The 15,216-nt window shown below is 42.4% G+C and overlaps 1 protein-coding gene across 5 annotated transcripts in view; it reads right to left on the bottom strand.

The window, feature by feature from the left end:
- Window positions 1-1,559: 1,559 nt before the first annotated feature.
- LOC148481770 (uncharacterized) overlaps window positions 1,560-15,216 on the bottom strand; it is a 34,985-nt gene continuing 21,328 nt past the window's right edge. For 3 of the 5 annotated variants that reach the window (XM_088453010.1, XM_088453011.1, XM_088453009.1), the window contains 2 exons: window positions 8,011-8,151; window positions 1,560-1,836 (listed from right to left, as the gene is read on the bottom strand). In XM_088453010.1, coding sequence (XP_088309136.1) covers window positions 1,640-1,836; window positions 8,011-8,151 — 338 coding nt within the window. In that variant the 3' untranslated portion in view covers window positions 1,560-1,639. The other 2 variants (XM_088453012.1, XM_088453013.1) reach the window with 2 other exon arrangements.

The raw sequence follows: 15,216 nt of genomic DNA, 5'->3' as shown, positions 1-15,216 counted from the left end.
AGAAAGTGTATCCCTAACTTAATACTTTTCTTTTCTCTAGTCCCTGGTTTGGTCCCATTTACAGTAATCCAGTAGTAATTTAAACAAAAAAAATCTTCTTGTAGAGACACAACTTGCTGTGATGCCTTGGCCATGACATGGGTCAAAAACAGACACTTCAGCTATATCTCATAAAAAGAAAGCACTTATATCACTTTCATGAGATATAGTAAAACATTTATTTGTTTATAAGGAAGCTGCTTAGTCACGTTCATAGGAAGCGCTTGACTTATTTGCTATAGAGTGTTCAGCTAGTTAGTATCCAGTCAGCCAATCAGGAGCTATGCTTTTTCTTTAATATAAAACACAGCCAATCAGAAACTGAGCAGGTGTCTTATCTTCAATATGTTCTTACTAAACTTATCGTTTAATCTGCATGCACACACAACGATTTAGGAAATGAACGATTTTAGTAAACAATTTTTGTAAATTTTTTTCAAGGGTAAAATGAATGATAATCGTTTACTAAAATCGTTCATTTACTAAATGTAATGAACGATTTTTTAGAACTACAAACGATTTTGCATATTCCCTTACTGAAAATCGTTGAGTTGGTCAGTCTGACTGAACTACAAACTACAAACGTGAACGCGCATGAATGATAATCGTTAACTCAGAAAGGGAACGATTTTTTCAACGATTGAACAATAAACAATATCATTATCGATAATCGTTAAAAATATCATTGTGTGTGTATGCACCTTAAGAATTATTTTCAAATTTAGCCCATGAGAGATGAGGATTGCCTGGGTTAAGGAAGGTATGACCCATATTTGTTAAATAATAATCTATTAAGTAGCAAACCACCAAAATGCCAAAAATATCTGACTCCACACAATAATAGAAACAAATGAGCACACATTTACTATGTCCTGATATATTTTTGTTAATATATTACACTATTTGGACCAGGGCCTGGCTGGCAAATTTAATCCTGGGGGGCAAGCACATAAGTAGTGAAGATGTGTGTCTGTGTAAGTCAGTGATCCAATACGTGAATGTAAAGTAAAGCTTCCAGTGCCACCATGGTGTGTGGTCGGATCTCTCCGTCTGTTAAATGGTGATTACTGGGTGGCTACTGGGCAGCTACCTTGTAGACCCACAGAGCAGATCAGCCTTGTTTGAGTGTTGTATTAGTGCCATTGGCATATAGCCAGACTTCTGTACTATTTTGAGCAGAGAGGACGGAGATGAGACGCCTTTTTCAGGCTGATTTTGTGCACCCAGACTGGGCTGGGTGTAAATCTTGCTGATAATGATGACATCTGAGACTGCGAGCTAAAAAATAGTAGCCGGCGAGCCTTCCGTTTAAAGACATACAGATGCTGGCATTAGCGTACAGTTAGAAATCTGGCTGCGCAGACATACATAATTGTGCTTACTTTCTGTGAGATTTATAATCAGGCCCCACAGCTGGGTAATTAAAAGATAACTCTAATTAATTCATTCTTTTATTCTAATGTATTAGTATAATTTCATTAAAATAATTACTTCCATTTAAAAAATACAACGGACAAAAATATTTTAAATCTTTTTATTTTTAAATGTTTAGCACTATGTAATATGTTTCAGAACATGAAGATGGCTGAGAAATGACTGTTCAAAAATACACAATTTTAGCCACTGCTATAGCAATAACAAAGGAAAAAGACGCACTGCTGCGCAGGCCAAAACTTCCGCTAGTACATGTAACTGAGGCTGTCACATCCAGTTCACCATATGATGTATAGTAGTTGCCTAGGATGCATAAATTTTTTGTGCCACAACCCTGAATAGCTATATATTGTACTGGAGAACCTGTGAAAAACAAACAAAAATATTAGTAAATATTGTAACTTATTAAGCATAGATACAAAACATTTAAAGAGTAGAAATGTATAATTCTGTTCACCAGAAATCCGAATCCATCTAAATTTCATGAACCGAGTATCAGTTCTAATCTCCTGAGGAGATCCGGATAAATCCGAGTCTCAGTTCTGAACTTCCAGTGGTTCGGAATTCAGATTTAAATCAGAATTTTGGGTTTTGGATTACAATAATTACATGATTTTAGCTGTTTTTGAAAACTTTTTATCTTTTTTTTTTTTCCTAATAATCCAGATCCAAAACCAAAACACGTGAGGGTGGTTTTGCAACACCGAAACCAAAACACAAAGATGAATCCAGATCAAAAAACAAAACATGGAGGTCAACGCACATCTCTAATAAAGAGTAAATTCTTATACAAAATTAAATTTTGTAAGAGGGGATCTTTGACTTTCAGTTGAGCAAGATACATTCCCAATCAGCCTCAATCACCAGAATAAACCTCTATTAGACTATGTAAGAAGGTAATTTGTTATTGTACTAGATGCTTCCGGTGCTGCAGTATGAAATTATGATAATGGTGTACCTGGCTGGAAATGTGATTCGCAGACCCAGGCAACTGAGTACAAATATGGACCTGTTGTCACAAATCATTCGATAATTGGCCATTAGAGTAGCCCTATGATTCCACATAAGCTAAGACGTTAGAACCACTTTATCTGCGTACGAGATCGCAGACTCAGGCTATAATGCACCCCGATAATGTCCGGGACATGAAAAAAAATTTCTCCCACCACTCCCTGTTACCTCCACAAATGGGGCTCGGGATCCCCACAGTGTTAGGATACGAACACCTGTTGGTTTGTATCCTTACCCTCCCCCTCTCCCTACCCTAGCCCTCCGTCTCTGGTGCCTAAAACTAACCTCTCCCCTAGTGCCTAACCCTAACCCTGCAACTTACCGATTTGATTCCGGCGGTTCGGGATGCTGGTGCCGGGATTCAGACAGGTGTCGGGATTTCGGTGCTGGCATTCTAAGCCCCGGAATCCCCACGGTCGGGATTATTACCGTATCCTGTTATTGAGGGTCCCTAGTAATCTTTACATATATCCATAGACAATGACACCTATATAGATTCATCTGTATACTGCAGTTCATATATATTTAATTGGCAATGGCCACTGGTTAATGATTTAGGGAGGAGCTATACGCTATGATGGATGAAAGCAGGGAGTAGTAATGTTTCACTGCTTTTCACTTCCTGTCAGCAAGATTTCTGCGAGGAATGGCCATTCGGCAGCATCATATCGATATTCTGGACCGATACAGTATCGGCATATCCAAAATGATACATTAATGTATCTTTAAAATAATACTGATATTTCTAAGTACAGATATCTGCTTCTGCCTAGTTCCGATCTACAGCAGATTCAGGGCATGGGGCTGCTGCTCTGAGAAGAGAGCTATGATGGGAATAATATATCATTGCGGGAGAATCAATCCACATGATGTATTGAGTGAGTCGATACAACTAAACTATCATTCTATAGTGGTTTGGGATATATTTTTTTTTATTTTTATTTGCAGAATTTTGGATATCAATGTCCATCCCTAATTTCTGCACTGTATGCCAACCTTAGATGGCATAAGGATTTTGCGTCAAGCTTTAGTAAGTGTAGCTTACCGTTCTTTATTGAATAGCTGTATGCTCCCTTTCCCCATACTTTTGTTCCTTAAATTATTCTTGTGAAGAAATGAAAGATTACACTGCGCCCCCATACAGTACCTCGTACCTCATCACTAACAGTATTAGTGGTATACAATAGGGAAACGGGCTGCTTTAATACCGACAGCCGGCTTCCCGACTGTCATATCCTGGCAAGGGTGAAATGCCGGGCTTCTAGATGTAGAAGCCTGACATTTCCCCGATGTTGGGAGACCAGCGCCCGGCATCCCGATCGAAGGGATGCCGGGCACCGCCAGCGGACAGCCGCATGGGGGAGGGTTATGTTTAGGGAACCCGGGGGAGGGGACTTAGGGTTAGGCACCCCCCGGGAGGGATAGGGTTAGGCTAGGGAGAGGGAGGGTTAGGGTAAGGCACCCCTGGGGGGGACTTAGGGTTAGCCATCCCTCAGGGGGACTTAGGTTTAGGCAGCGGTGAAGGGGGGGTTAGGGTTAGGCACTTAGAGGGGGGATTAGGGTTAGGCACTTGGGGGGAGTTTAGGGCTAGGCACCCCTAAGGAGGTTTAGGGTTAGGGGGTTAGGTTAGGATAGTTTATACTTACCTTAGCGACGGGATTTCCAGCGCTGTCGGGCTTCCGCTGCCGGGAACTCTGCTTTTGTCGGCCAGGCGCTGCCGGGAATATTTCATGCCGATTCTGTATTAGCAACACATTCAAATACTTTTATGGACCTGGTAATTTTGCAGAGCCTATGATGTATGTAATAGCCTGCAATTGCAGGCATTAGCAAGTCCCGTGCACGACTGCCCAATGTTTTATAGTAGGAGTAATTTTAAAAGGCAAAGTCAACCTGTATTTGCTTTTAATGAAAGAGACGAATGTTAGAGGTAAGTTGGAGAAAAACTATTCTTAGAATTATAGTGAAAGACTGTATAGTTTGGGACTAGAGACCATTTACTAAATTGAGTTTTTAGAAGTGGAGATGTTGCCCATAGCAACCAATCAGATTCTAGCTATTATCTTCTAAAAGGTGCTAGGTAAATGTTAAGTAGAATCTGATTGGTTGCTATGGGTAACATCTCCATTTCTAAAAACTCACTTTAGTAAAAACACCCCCTAGAAACTTGCTTCAGGAACATTACTTTGCCAATTGCCAGATTGTTAGCCACCTGTACATTATTGCTATATCTAAAATAACACAAATTTGGAAAAGGAGATACACCAACAGGCGCTCTTTCATAAAGAAATACTTATAATAGTAGTAAATACACGTTCCTTGGTTTGAATAAGAAAGTCCACATGTACTTCTTTTCTCAGGGGCTTTTTTGGGTCAAATCCTCAATCGTAACCTTCGACATGATGATCAAAGTAAAAAGAGAAAAGAACATATATTGTATCACTGATCCTTGGTCATCCTTATTTTATCACACCCGATAGAAGTGCCCCAACTGTAAGAGTATAGCTTTCAGTAGAGCGTACCCTACTCACAGGAAAACACACCGTGATGTTCACATAAAGACCAACCCACACTCTTACAGTCAGGGCACTTCTATCTTCTGTGATAAACTAAGGAATGACCAAGAATCAGTGATACAATATATGTTCTTTTCTCTTTTTTCTCTGATCATCACGTTGAGGGTTCCAATTAAGGATTTGACCCAAGAAGTCCCTGAGAAAAGAAGTACATGTGGACTTTCTTTTTCAAACCAAGGAACATGTATTTACTACTATTATAAGTATTTCTTTATGATAGAGTGCCTGTTGGTGTATCTCCCTTTCCAAATTTGCGTTATTTATCTATGTATAGGGATACGGTGACATCCCTTTAGGATTGGGAGATCCTGTGTGGCTGTTTTGTTTGCGCAGTTCTAAAATCATGTTATAACATTACCGTGGTCAGCCTGAGTGATGTAATGGAGACCCTATTCTCACAAGCCTAATAAAAGGCTTGTCACATGTTATTAAATAGTCCCTCTGGTGAGGTGCATCCAGTCTACATCAGCCCCATGCTGTGAAAGTGATGTTCTTGGAAAAGGGGACAGTGATCATGTTGCTTTGTAATGAAACCAAACAACTGGACCTCTTTGTAAATGCAGGAGTCCTTCATCCTGTTTTGCCATTTGGCAAATCTTCCCTTTGAGCCCTTTTATAATGGACTTCATTCATCATTTAGAATATGAAATGAGTCAGTGTGACTAGCAGTAGGAAATAGGAGTAAGGGGCATTTTCAATTGGGGTTGAGGTTTAGCCCCTCGCACCCAATTTTGTAATACTGCTGGTATGTGTGCTCCCGATACCAGCGGTATCAAATTTTAAAGAAGTGGTTGTGGGATTTTCAGAGCTAAAAACCCAGTAGGGCGTAATAAAAATTAAATAAAAAAAATACTCACATATCCGGGGGTCTAGGGTGGTCTCCGCTGCTCCAGTTGACATGGGGAGGAGGCTGCTAGGAGGCACAAGGGCCAGCTATACACTCACATTGGGGGAGAGCGGGTCACTCACACACACACACACACACACACACTCTCAAACACACTTACAAACACTCACTCACACACACTCACATACTCACCTGTCTGCAGAAGACCCAGCTCCTGATGCTGGAGGAAAAAGACACCACTTCAGAAGGTGAGTAATTATCTAATTGGAAACTTCTAAATCCTTAATTAGTTCTCAATGGGGGTTCTGCCGGGGTCTCAGAGGAAATCCTACTGATTTTTCCTAAAGTTAACGATTTTAGAAGAAATCATACGTGCTCTGTAGGTGCGAGAAAAAAGACGATGTGATTGCTATAGAAATCACCACATCTTATTTTCAGTCCCTTTATTGAACATGTAAACCCTGCGGCAGTGGGAAAAACCCAGCGCCTCGGGATATTTTACATATCCTGCCTGCAATTGGACTATCCCCATGGAGTAAGTTTGAATTTACTGAAGACAGTAACTTATACAGTGAAAGAAGTGGCCATACAAATATGGAATCAGTATGATTTACCGCTGGCCACTGGGCTGGCGGTTCTAATCCTGACAGCGGCAGCCCGGCAGAGGTGGAAATCCCAATCATCCATTAAGGTAAGTATGCTAAACTAATCCCCACCTTTACCCTAATCCTCCTTAGGGGTGCCTAACCCTAACCTCCCTCTCAAGTGCCTAACCCTAACCCCCCTCTAAGTGCCTAAAGCTAACCCCCCCTTCCCCGCTGCCTAAACCGAACCCTCCTGGGGGGGTGCCTAACCCTAACTCCCCCTTCCCCTAGCCTAACCCTAACCTCCTGGGGGGGTGTCTTACCCTAAGTCCCCCCCCGGGAGCCCCCTAACCTAACCCTCCCTCCCCACGGCTGCCCATGCCCAGCTTATGATCGGTAAGCCAGGTGTAGGGCTCCTGGCGTAGGTCTAATGACAGGTGTTGGGATTTCAATGCCTGTTATTAGACACTTGCCGGGATTAGACAGTCGGGAAGCCGATGGTCTGCATTTCGTCTGCCTGCTTCCCACAAATACATGTAAGGAAACAAAGTAGCAGAATTTGGCCCTCATTCAGAGTCACTCGCGAGCGGCTGTCTGCTCACAAGTGGCTCGATGGTGTGCACTGCGCATGCGCACGACGGAGGGAGCTCCGTCGTGCGCATGCGTGAGACGCGATGAGTGAAGGTCTTTCCTTCGCTCGTTGTGTCTGATCAAAGGGGGCGTGCTGTCGATGTTGATTGACAGCATGCCCCCTTTGGTGGGCGTGCCGGGGGCGTGCCTGCCAGACGGAGGCATTCCCAAGGGAACGCCTACCGTCTGAAGACGGCCCCACTGACATCACTAGTGATGTCAGTGGGAGTGATTTTGGCTCTGATAGAGCCAAAATCACTCCTGGGCTTGCGGTATAGAAACCCAACCACAGGGTTTCTCTCGCAAGTCCGATGGTCGCGATGGTCAAGACCATCGCGACCATCATCCTGCTCGCTCGTATAGGCTGTGGGTGGTGACCCACAGCTATACGAGCATCCAGGAGGACACTCCATATTTATGGAGGTGGGCCCTGATTCAGAGCGAGCGCTCTGGTAGAGCGTCCGACTCTGAATCAGGGCCTTTGTCTAGCTAATATCTTGTTTTGGATTGTTCAAAATTCCAATTCTGAGATCCTGGCACATTTTGTTACTGACCACATAATAACAACAGTTTTATTCTTCTCTTCCTAATTACAGTCTCCAAAATTTCTCCACTACTTTCATGTCCTGACAGTATAGACCAGAATAGCTGGGGGTTCACTTTTACATTATGGCCTGAGCTGGAAGATGTCCTCTCCTGCTGAGATTATACTAATGTCATGGAATAAGGCTGAGAATAATAATCTCAGGTTACAAGTATACAACTGATTATAGATCTGGATTATACATAACCAGTCATGTATATTAACAGATTATACAGTAGGTGAGTCTTCATTTATGTGACACTGTGTTTGGTACAGAACAGAAAGTAAAAATGTTACTATAATTACCAGCGGAAACAATGCTTTGGAGAAGACACATATTTTCATTTCCAGTACATTGCATGGTGTCTCCAGTGTTACACATGGTAGATGTATCCGAATAACACGTCGAACAAGTCAGTCCATTCAGCTGGGAGCTGTCACTGGGTACTGTAAAATATGAACATAAAACATGACATAAGTATGTCTTACTGATATATATATGCAAACTTCCTCAGAAATGTTTCAGATGACGCCTATATTCCTTAGATAAGATAGTTGTCAAGTTACGTATTTTTAATCTTATCTTTTCAAATATAAAACAAAAAGCTATTACACTATGAGCCTCTTTTGGTGTTTGGTACAGGGCTACATTTAAGGAATTGTACTTTTTGTGGAAAAGGTGCCCTAGGAGAGCACCACATCATGATTCCTATCAGGGGCGGATTGGGATGGAAAACCAGCCTGGGAAATTTATGGAAGCAGCCCTAATGGGGGCAAGGCCTGTTGAGGGGGTGTGACTGTCCTCATAGGTCCTGATTCTGAGTTGGACGCAGTTGCCACCTTCCTTGCATTATTTTCTGCAGTTGTGTCTGTGACTTTATGCTAAGACCGCTACACAGCCCGTCCTTGGTGTACATCCATCCACTTTCAGTGTATACAGATCATGTTTTGTGCATCTATAGATGCCACCAGTCACATCATTGAAACTTTCACCAGCCCTATGCTAGGTGCAGATCTTCCATCTGAGTATGGCCTCCAGTGTGAGCAATTCAGCATCTCTGTATGCACCCACTTTCATCAACACGCCCATGTCACTCCAATAACACTCCCAACGTTACATCTGAGTCTTAATAGTCAACCCTTGTGACAACCCATTTCTAATACACTTCTTGGTGCATGCATGGAGCATCTCAGACACAAGCGCAGATGAGAAACCTACAGGTTGCACAAGAAAAAAAATAAAACACATTGGCCCACACAGGAAAAAAATGAAACACATTGGCCCTCACAGGACAAAAAATTAAAACACATTGGCCTCCACAGGGAAAAAAATGAAACACATTGACCCCCACAGGAAAAAAATTAAACACATTGACACCCAAAGGAAAAAAATGAAACACATTGACACCCAAATGACAAAAATGAAACACATTGAATCCCACAGGAAAAAAATGAAACACAATGGCCTCAATAAAGAAAATAAAACAGGAAAAAATATAACAATGGCCCTCACAGGAAAAAAACAAAGACAAATTGCCCCCCCACAGGAAAAAAGAAATCCACACACTGGCACTGGGTGGGGATTGTATGTCCCTTTGGATGTTAAGGGAAGGGTATTGCAGGTAGTGTATGTTGTGGGGGTGAGGTGTAGAGTGGGCCGGGGTGGGGTTGAGCAGGTAGTTTATGTCTCTAAGGCCGGGGAGGGGGTGGTGTTGGTAGGTTGTATATTGTATGTTTCTGAGGCAGGGGGCACCATGTCTAGGAGGCCAGGAGGTTGGATGGGGAGTGTATGTCCTTGGGACTGTGGGCTAGGGCATTTGCAGTGTATCATCCTGGGGCCAGGGAGAAAGGGTGGGGGAGGGGTTGAATGTATAATGTATGTCCCTGAGTTGATGGGGACACTGCAGCTAGGAGCTGGGAGGTAAGGTGGGGAGTCAATGTCATGGGGTCAAAATGAGCCAAATGGGCCAAAATCACACCTGAGCAATGCATGTGACTAGTTTCCACATACAGGGGGCGCCTTGCAGCTGTCATTAGCAACAAAGGATTTTTTACAAAGTATTAAATAAATTTCAGTAAGAGTGTTCAATACTTCTTCCCTGTGTCATTCTCATTATTACACATAACTTAGTTCATGGACATCTATGGTTTGATTTCTTTGCATGTGTGGATTGCATGGGTTGTTGATGACATTTGGTGAAAATTTCATTACAATAGCCCCATTACAAATATATTTACTGAGAAAAATGTTGATGTGTTCAATACTTATTTTACCTGCTGTATATATATTTATATTTATACAGTCCTCAAAATGAGCTGGTGTACTCCCAGAGACAATGAACGAGACTGCCTCTGGGTGCTAAACCCTTAAGGGGCTCTTCCATCTATAGCATGTCCAGCAGCACTTGTATATTTCATAGAGGAAAACGTGTGTGACCACTGATCTTCTACTGCAGCATTGATCTGCTCGGTCCTGGGAGCCCTGCTAACACCTGCAATAGGGGACAGTAAGGATCCTGCCTGAATCACCGCCACTACTGCTGAACAGTGAACAAATGGCGGCTGACCAGCATATGCTGCTGCAGAGTCGATTGGTGGGTCTGTCTGAATTTGAGCCACCAGCCATTCTCACACAGCAGACCTGGAACAAAATTTACATATCTGGCATTATTGTATATGAGCGTCTGCGCCTAATTCGGTGCTGCCAAGGCTAACAGTGAAACAATTGTCAGTGTCCTGCTGTGTGTTTGATGCCTCATATACAAATTGTGAATACTACATATATGTTTGTACCTATGCACTAACTTTAGGAGAACTATCTGTAGGTCTTGATACTGCAGGACCCCAGGGTTTGGTAGAGCGAATCAAGGAAAGATGCTCATAAACAATTATACCTGATATGTAAATTATTATACACCTCTAGACTCCAGTCTTCATAGAATCATAATCATATATTCTATTTAAGTGTGACTGTGTGGGTATATTATATATCAAATGTAGGTCAGCGGCATTCCATGGATTTTGTACAGATAAGTAAGGTAAAGTAAGGTAAGAATGTCTTATTTGTATATATCCTGATGAAAGATGTATTAAAAGACATCTGAAATGTTGACAGTAACTTAAGTGAATCTGTACAAAATCCGTGGAGTGCCACCGACCTACATTCGATATTGAGAGGAAATTATATATTCCAAGGAGGGCACCCAAGTAACATTACTAATGTATGTGGACTGCCAGTCATAAAGATATAAGATTGTATATATATATATATATATATATATATATAATCACCATATTTTTATTTTCTTGGGGGGCACCTAAAACTAACTTGCCTCCGGGCAACTTTTATGAACTTACACCACTGGCGGTATGCCATACCACCACTTCAGTCTGTGTCCCTATTGACAGTTGGTGCTGGGACCAAATATGGGATCTTAGCACCAAAAGAACAGCAGCAGTATTATTTGTAGACTTGTCCCACTGGGGACTCATCTATGTTCAGTGTCAGCTTGACTGAGCATTAGGTCCAGCGATAGGGCATACGTAGCATTAGTTTATTTTTGTTACCAGCCTAGAACCAATCACGGACTGGCAGACAAACAAATAGAAGCATTGGCTTTTAAAATTTGGTACTGGCTGCTAGCCAATAACAGCTTGGCGACTGGCCACCAATCAGAAGCAAGCATGCAGCTGCTTCTGTTTGGCTGCCCATTTGCACAATAATTGGTTCATGGCTGGCATAAAGTTTAAGCTGCCGCTGCCTCTGCAGTCATGTTCTGGCACTGGGACCCAATATTCTGTCCCAGCGCCAATCAAAGATGTTCCCCTGCTTGGTGCTTGGTGACTGTGGAGAGCCCACTGCCAGCAGGACAGGGAAATGGAGAAGCAGTCGGTCTTGGCCAGCACCGATCAAAGATGTGCCCTTGTTTGGTGCCCAGCTGACCTTGGAGAGCCCACTGCCAGCTGGGGGATGGGGAAGAGGAGAAGCAGACAAAGGAAATGGACTGAGATATACTGGGGGTGAGGTGCAGGGGGTGGGAGAGGGAAGCAGACAGTGTTAGGTGCAGGGGATGAGATAGTGAAGCAGGTAGTGTGAGGTGCAGGGTGTGAGAGAAGGAAGCAGACAGTGTTAGGTGCAGGAGGTGAGAGAGTGAAGCAGGTAGTGTGAGGTGCAGGTTGTGAGAGAGTGAAGCAGGTAGTGTGAGGGGCAGGGGTGAGAGAGTGAAGCAGGTAGTGTGAGGTGCAGGGGGTGAGAGAGGGAAGCAGGAAGTGTGATGTGGAGGGCATGAGAGGGAAGCAGGTAGTGTGAGGTGCAGGGGGTAGTAGAGAGAAGCAGGTAGTGTGAGGTGCAGGGGGTGAGAGAGGGAAGCAGGAAGTGTGATGTGGAGGGCGTGAGAGGGAAGCAGGTAGTGTGAGGTGCAGGGGGTAGTAGAGGGAAGCAGGTAGTGTGAGGTGCAGGAGGTGAGAGAGTGAAGCAGTGTTAGCTGCAGGGGGTGGGAGAGTGAAGCAGATAGTGTGAGGTGCAGGGAGTGGGAGAGGGAAGCAGGTAGTGTGAGGTGCAGGAGGTGAGCGAGTGAAGCAGACAGTGTTAGGTGCAGCGGGTGAGAGAGAGAAGCAGGTAGTGTGAGGTGCAGGGGGTGAGCGAGTGAAGCAGGTAGTGTGAGGTCCAGGGGGTGAGAGAAGGAAGCAGGTAGTGTGAGGTGCAGGAGGTGAGAGAGTTAAGCAGGTAGTGTTAGGTGCAGGGGGTTGAAGAGGAAAGCAGGTAGTGTGAGGTTCAGGGGGTGAGAGAAGGAAAGAGGTGGAGTGTGGTGCAGGGATTGAGAGAGGGAAGCTGATTGAGTGAAGTGCAAGGTTTGAGAGAGGGAAGCAGGTAGTGTGAGGTTCAGGGGTTGAGAGAGGTAAACAGGTAGCAGGGGCTTATTTATAATGGGTGCAGGGTGTGCAGTGCACATGGGCCCTGGGTCCAGGGGGGCCAGCACCGCACACCTTGCACCCATATTATACTTACTTCTATGGAGTCGCACCTCGGAGCCGGTGTCAGCACTGTCAAAAATCCTGGAAAATGGCCACCAGGGATATTTATTAATTGTTTTGCGCTTGCGCAGTATGGGGAAAATGGCCAGTGTGGGCATTTTCACAGGGACCAGAACATGTGCTGTAGACCCTGGGCACACTCTAGTGGCCAGAGTCTGTCAATGCGGTGCCACACAGTGCGCTGCCGGCAGCTGGACTGAGAGGAGGCCCATGATGGAGACTGCACACAGGGACCCTCCTCTTTTGAAAATGCCCCTGCCAGGTAGTGTGAGGTGCAGGGGGTTAAGATGGAAGAGAGGCTATTTCTCATTATCAATATCCTTAAAGTTTGGGGGAGGGGAATTTCAACTAAAATTTCTATACCCCCACTGCAAAATTCCCACTTTGAGCACTGTATGTATATATATATATATATATATATATATATATATATATATATATACTTTTGACACTCTAATTGTTTTGCCTCATTTGCTTACTTTGGTTCTCCTTATCTACTTTTAGGACTTGTGTGACAATCTGAGGTAGTTTTAAGCCAAATTTCAGCAGAAATCTAGATAATTCTGAAGGGTTCACAAACTTTCAACCAGTGTGTGTGTATATATATATATATATATATATATCTTAGTGGCTCTCAGTGGTTCAGTGTTTTATTTCTTAGTAACATTATTACCTTACAGAAGCGCTCCCTCCAATTGTTTGTCTGTAAAGCATTGGTTGATTGATTGATTGATTGATTACTAACAGTAGTAACTATAAAGAAAAGACAGAATAATGGAGCAAACTATTAACAGACAAGTTGCAATTAAATTCAAGCAGCTAATCACAGGCCCAAGGCCATTGCAGTTAAATGGAGGTGGAGTATTTATGTAGTGGAAGTCAGGTAAAGCAGTGATTGCTTACTAACAATGATAACTGTAAAGAAAAGTAGAATGAAGACATGGAACAAAATATTATAAAACAAGCTTCCAAAAGCCTAATGAGATTTTGAAAATGGAAAGACTACTGAATCCAATCCAAACATGAAATAACAGGCCTCAGGCTCATACAGGTGATTCAAGGCACAGTCAAAGCTTTGTTTAAGTTAATAATATGATGATTACATGATTAGAATAATAATTATATGATTTGAATATATGATTTAAAAATTATATAAAGATTATATATTTGATTTTGAGAAGCTGTAATGGATGGCCTTACAAGAAACAGAATAACAAATACTGCAGTGACATATAGTAATATTTGGTGCCTATCAAAAACATGCAATAAAAGGATGATACTACTCTATAGTATCTGTGAAGTCGTTACTGCAAATAATAATATCTATACACCAGGATGAGAATGATTTGATATAATTTGAATAATATATGAAGAGTATATGATTTGATTTTGGGAATCTGGTGATGGATGGTCTCGCAATATCGAGAAGAACATACAGTAATAGCCCCAGTAAAGTATAGTTATATATGCTACCTGTCAAACACACACAATGTTGCCAAAGTCCATAATGAAAAGTGGTTCATGATAGAATTGTCCTTAGGCCCTACCATTCACCATTATGTCATATATTAAAAAAGACATGCATAGTTTGACACACCAACCACTTCAGCAACAGTGACTGCCACTTTTGTTGCTGAAGTGTATTATTTTTTTTGGGCCCCCACAATAGAATATATATTGGTGGTTTGGTTAGACCAAGCTACCAATGGGCTAAAAGCAGCTTCCACTATTGTTAATTATCTTCAGCATCACCCTCATTATCATCATCACACAATATCAGCTCTGTTTGTTGTAATTGGTAACAACGGTCTTCCTCATAGAATGTGTAGTTCATTTTTATGAACATCAGTTTTTCCACATTTTTGGAAGTAGCCTCTTACTCTGATTGCTCACAACATTCTAGGCTGGGCTAAACAATCTTTCAGAGTACACACTGGAATGTGGGAAGCTTTAGTAAAGTTAAGCTTATTTGTAAAAGGGGCTCCAAATTGCTTTTTCTTCTCAAATTATTCAAAGGGACTTTGTGACATACTAATTTGCACATTATAATTATAGTAATCCCCCACCATTATTTTGATGCTTAGTGTATCAGATTGAGCCACAGCAATTGTGTCAATATATGTGGGCAATTCTTTTAAACCTGAACAATTGTCATAAAATTTTACTCTGATGCACTGAGTTGACTCATCAACACCAGTGGATCTCTTAGTAAAGGTCAGTTTTTTTCCTGGCAGCAGAATTTGCAAGAGTAACTGAAGCAGGAGCTGTCAATATGTCTTGGGCCACTTGAGCTAACAACTTGCTCACAAAGAGATATTTGCATCAATAAAGAGCTGTATTAGTTGGAAAGAAAAACATTGCAAACAACTTTAACCTGGGATCAAGCAGGGTTGGTAAAATGTAATAAAGTTGCAAACCCATTGGTCCTGGTGAAGTGAAAAAATAACTTGATCTACAAGTCCAAGATACTGTGCATTG

This window comes from Taudactylus pleione, unplaced genomic scaffold, assembly GCF_031769625.1.
Source record: "Taudactylus pleione unplaced genomic scaffold, aTauple2 ptg000563l, whole genome shotgun sequence".
NCBI lineage: Eukaryota > Metazoa > Chordata > Amphibia > Anura > Myobatrachidae > Taudactylus > Taudactylus pleione.
Note: the sequence above shows the minus strand (reverse complement) of the source record. Positions and strands in the feature narration are given on the sequence as shown.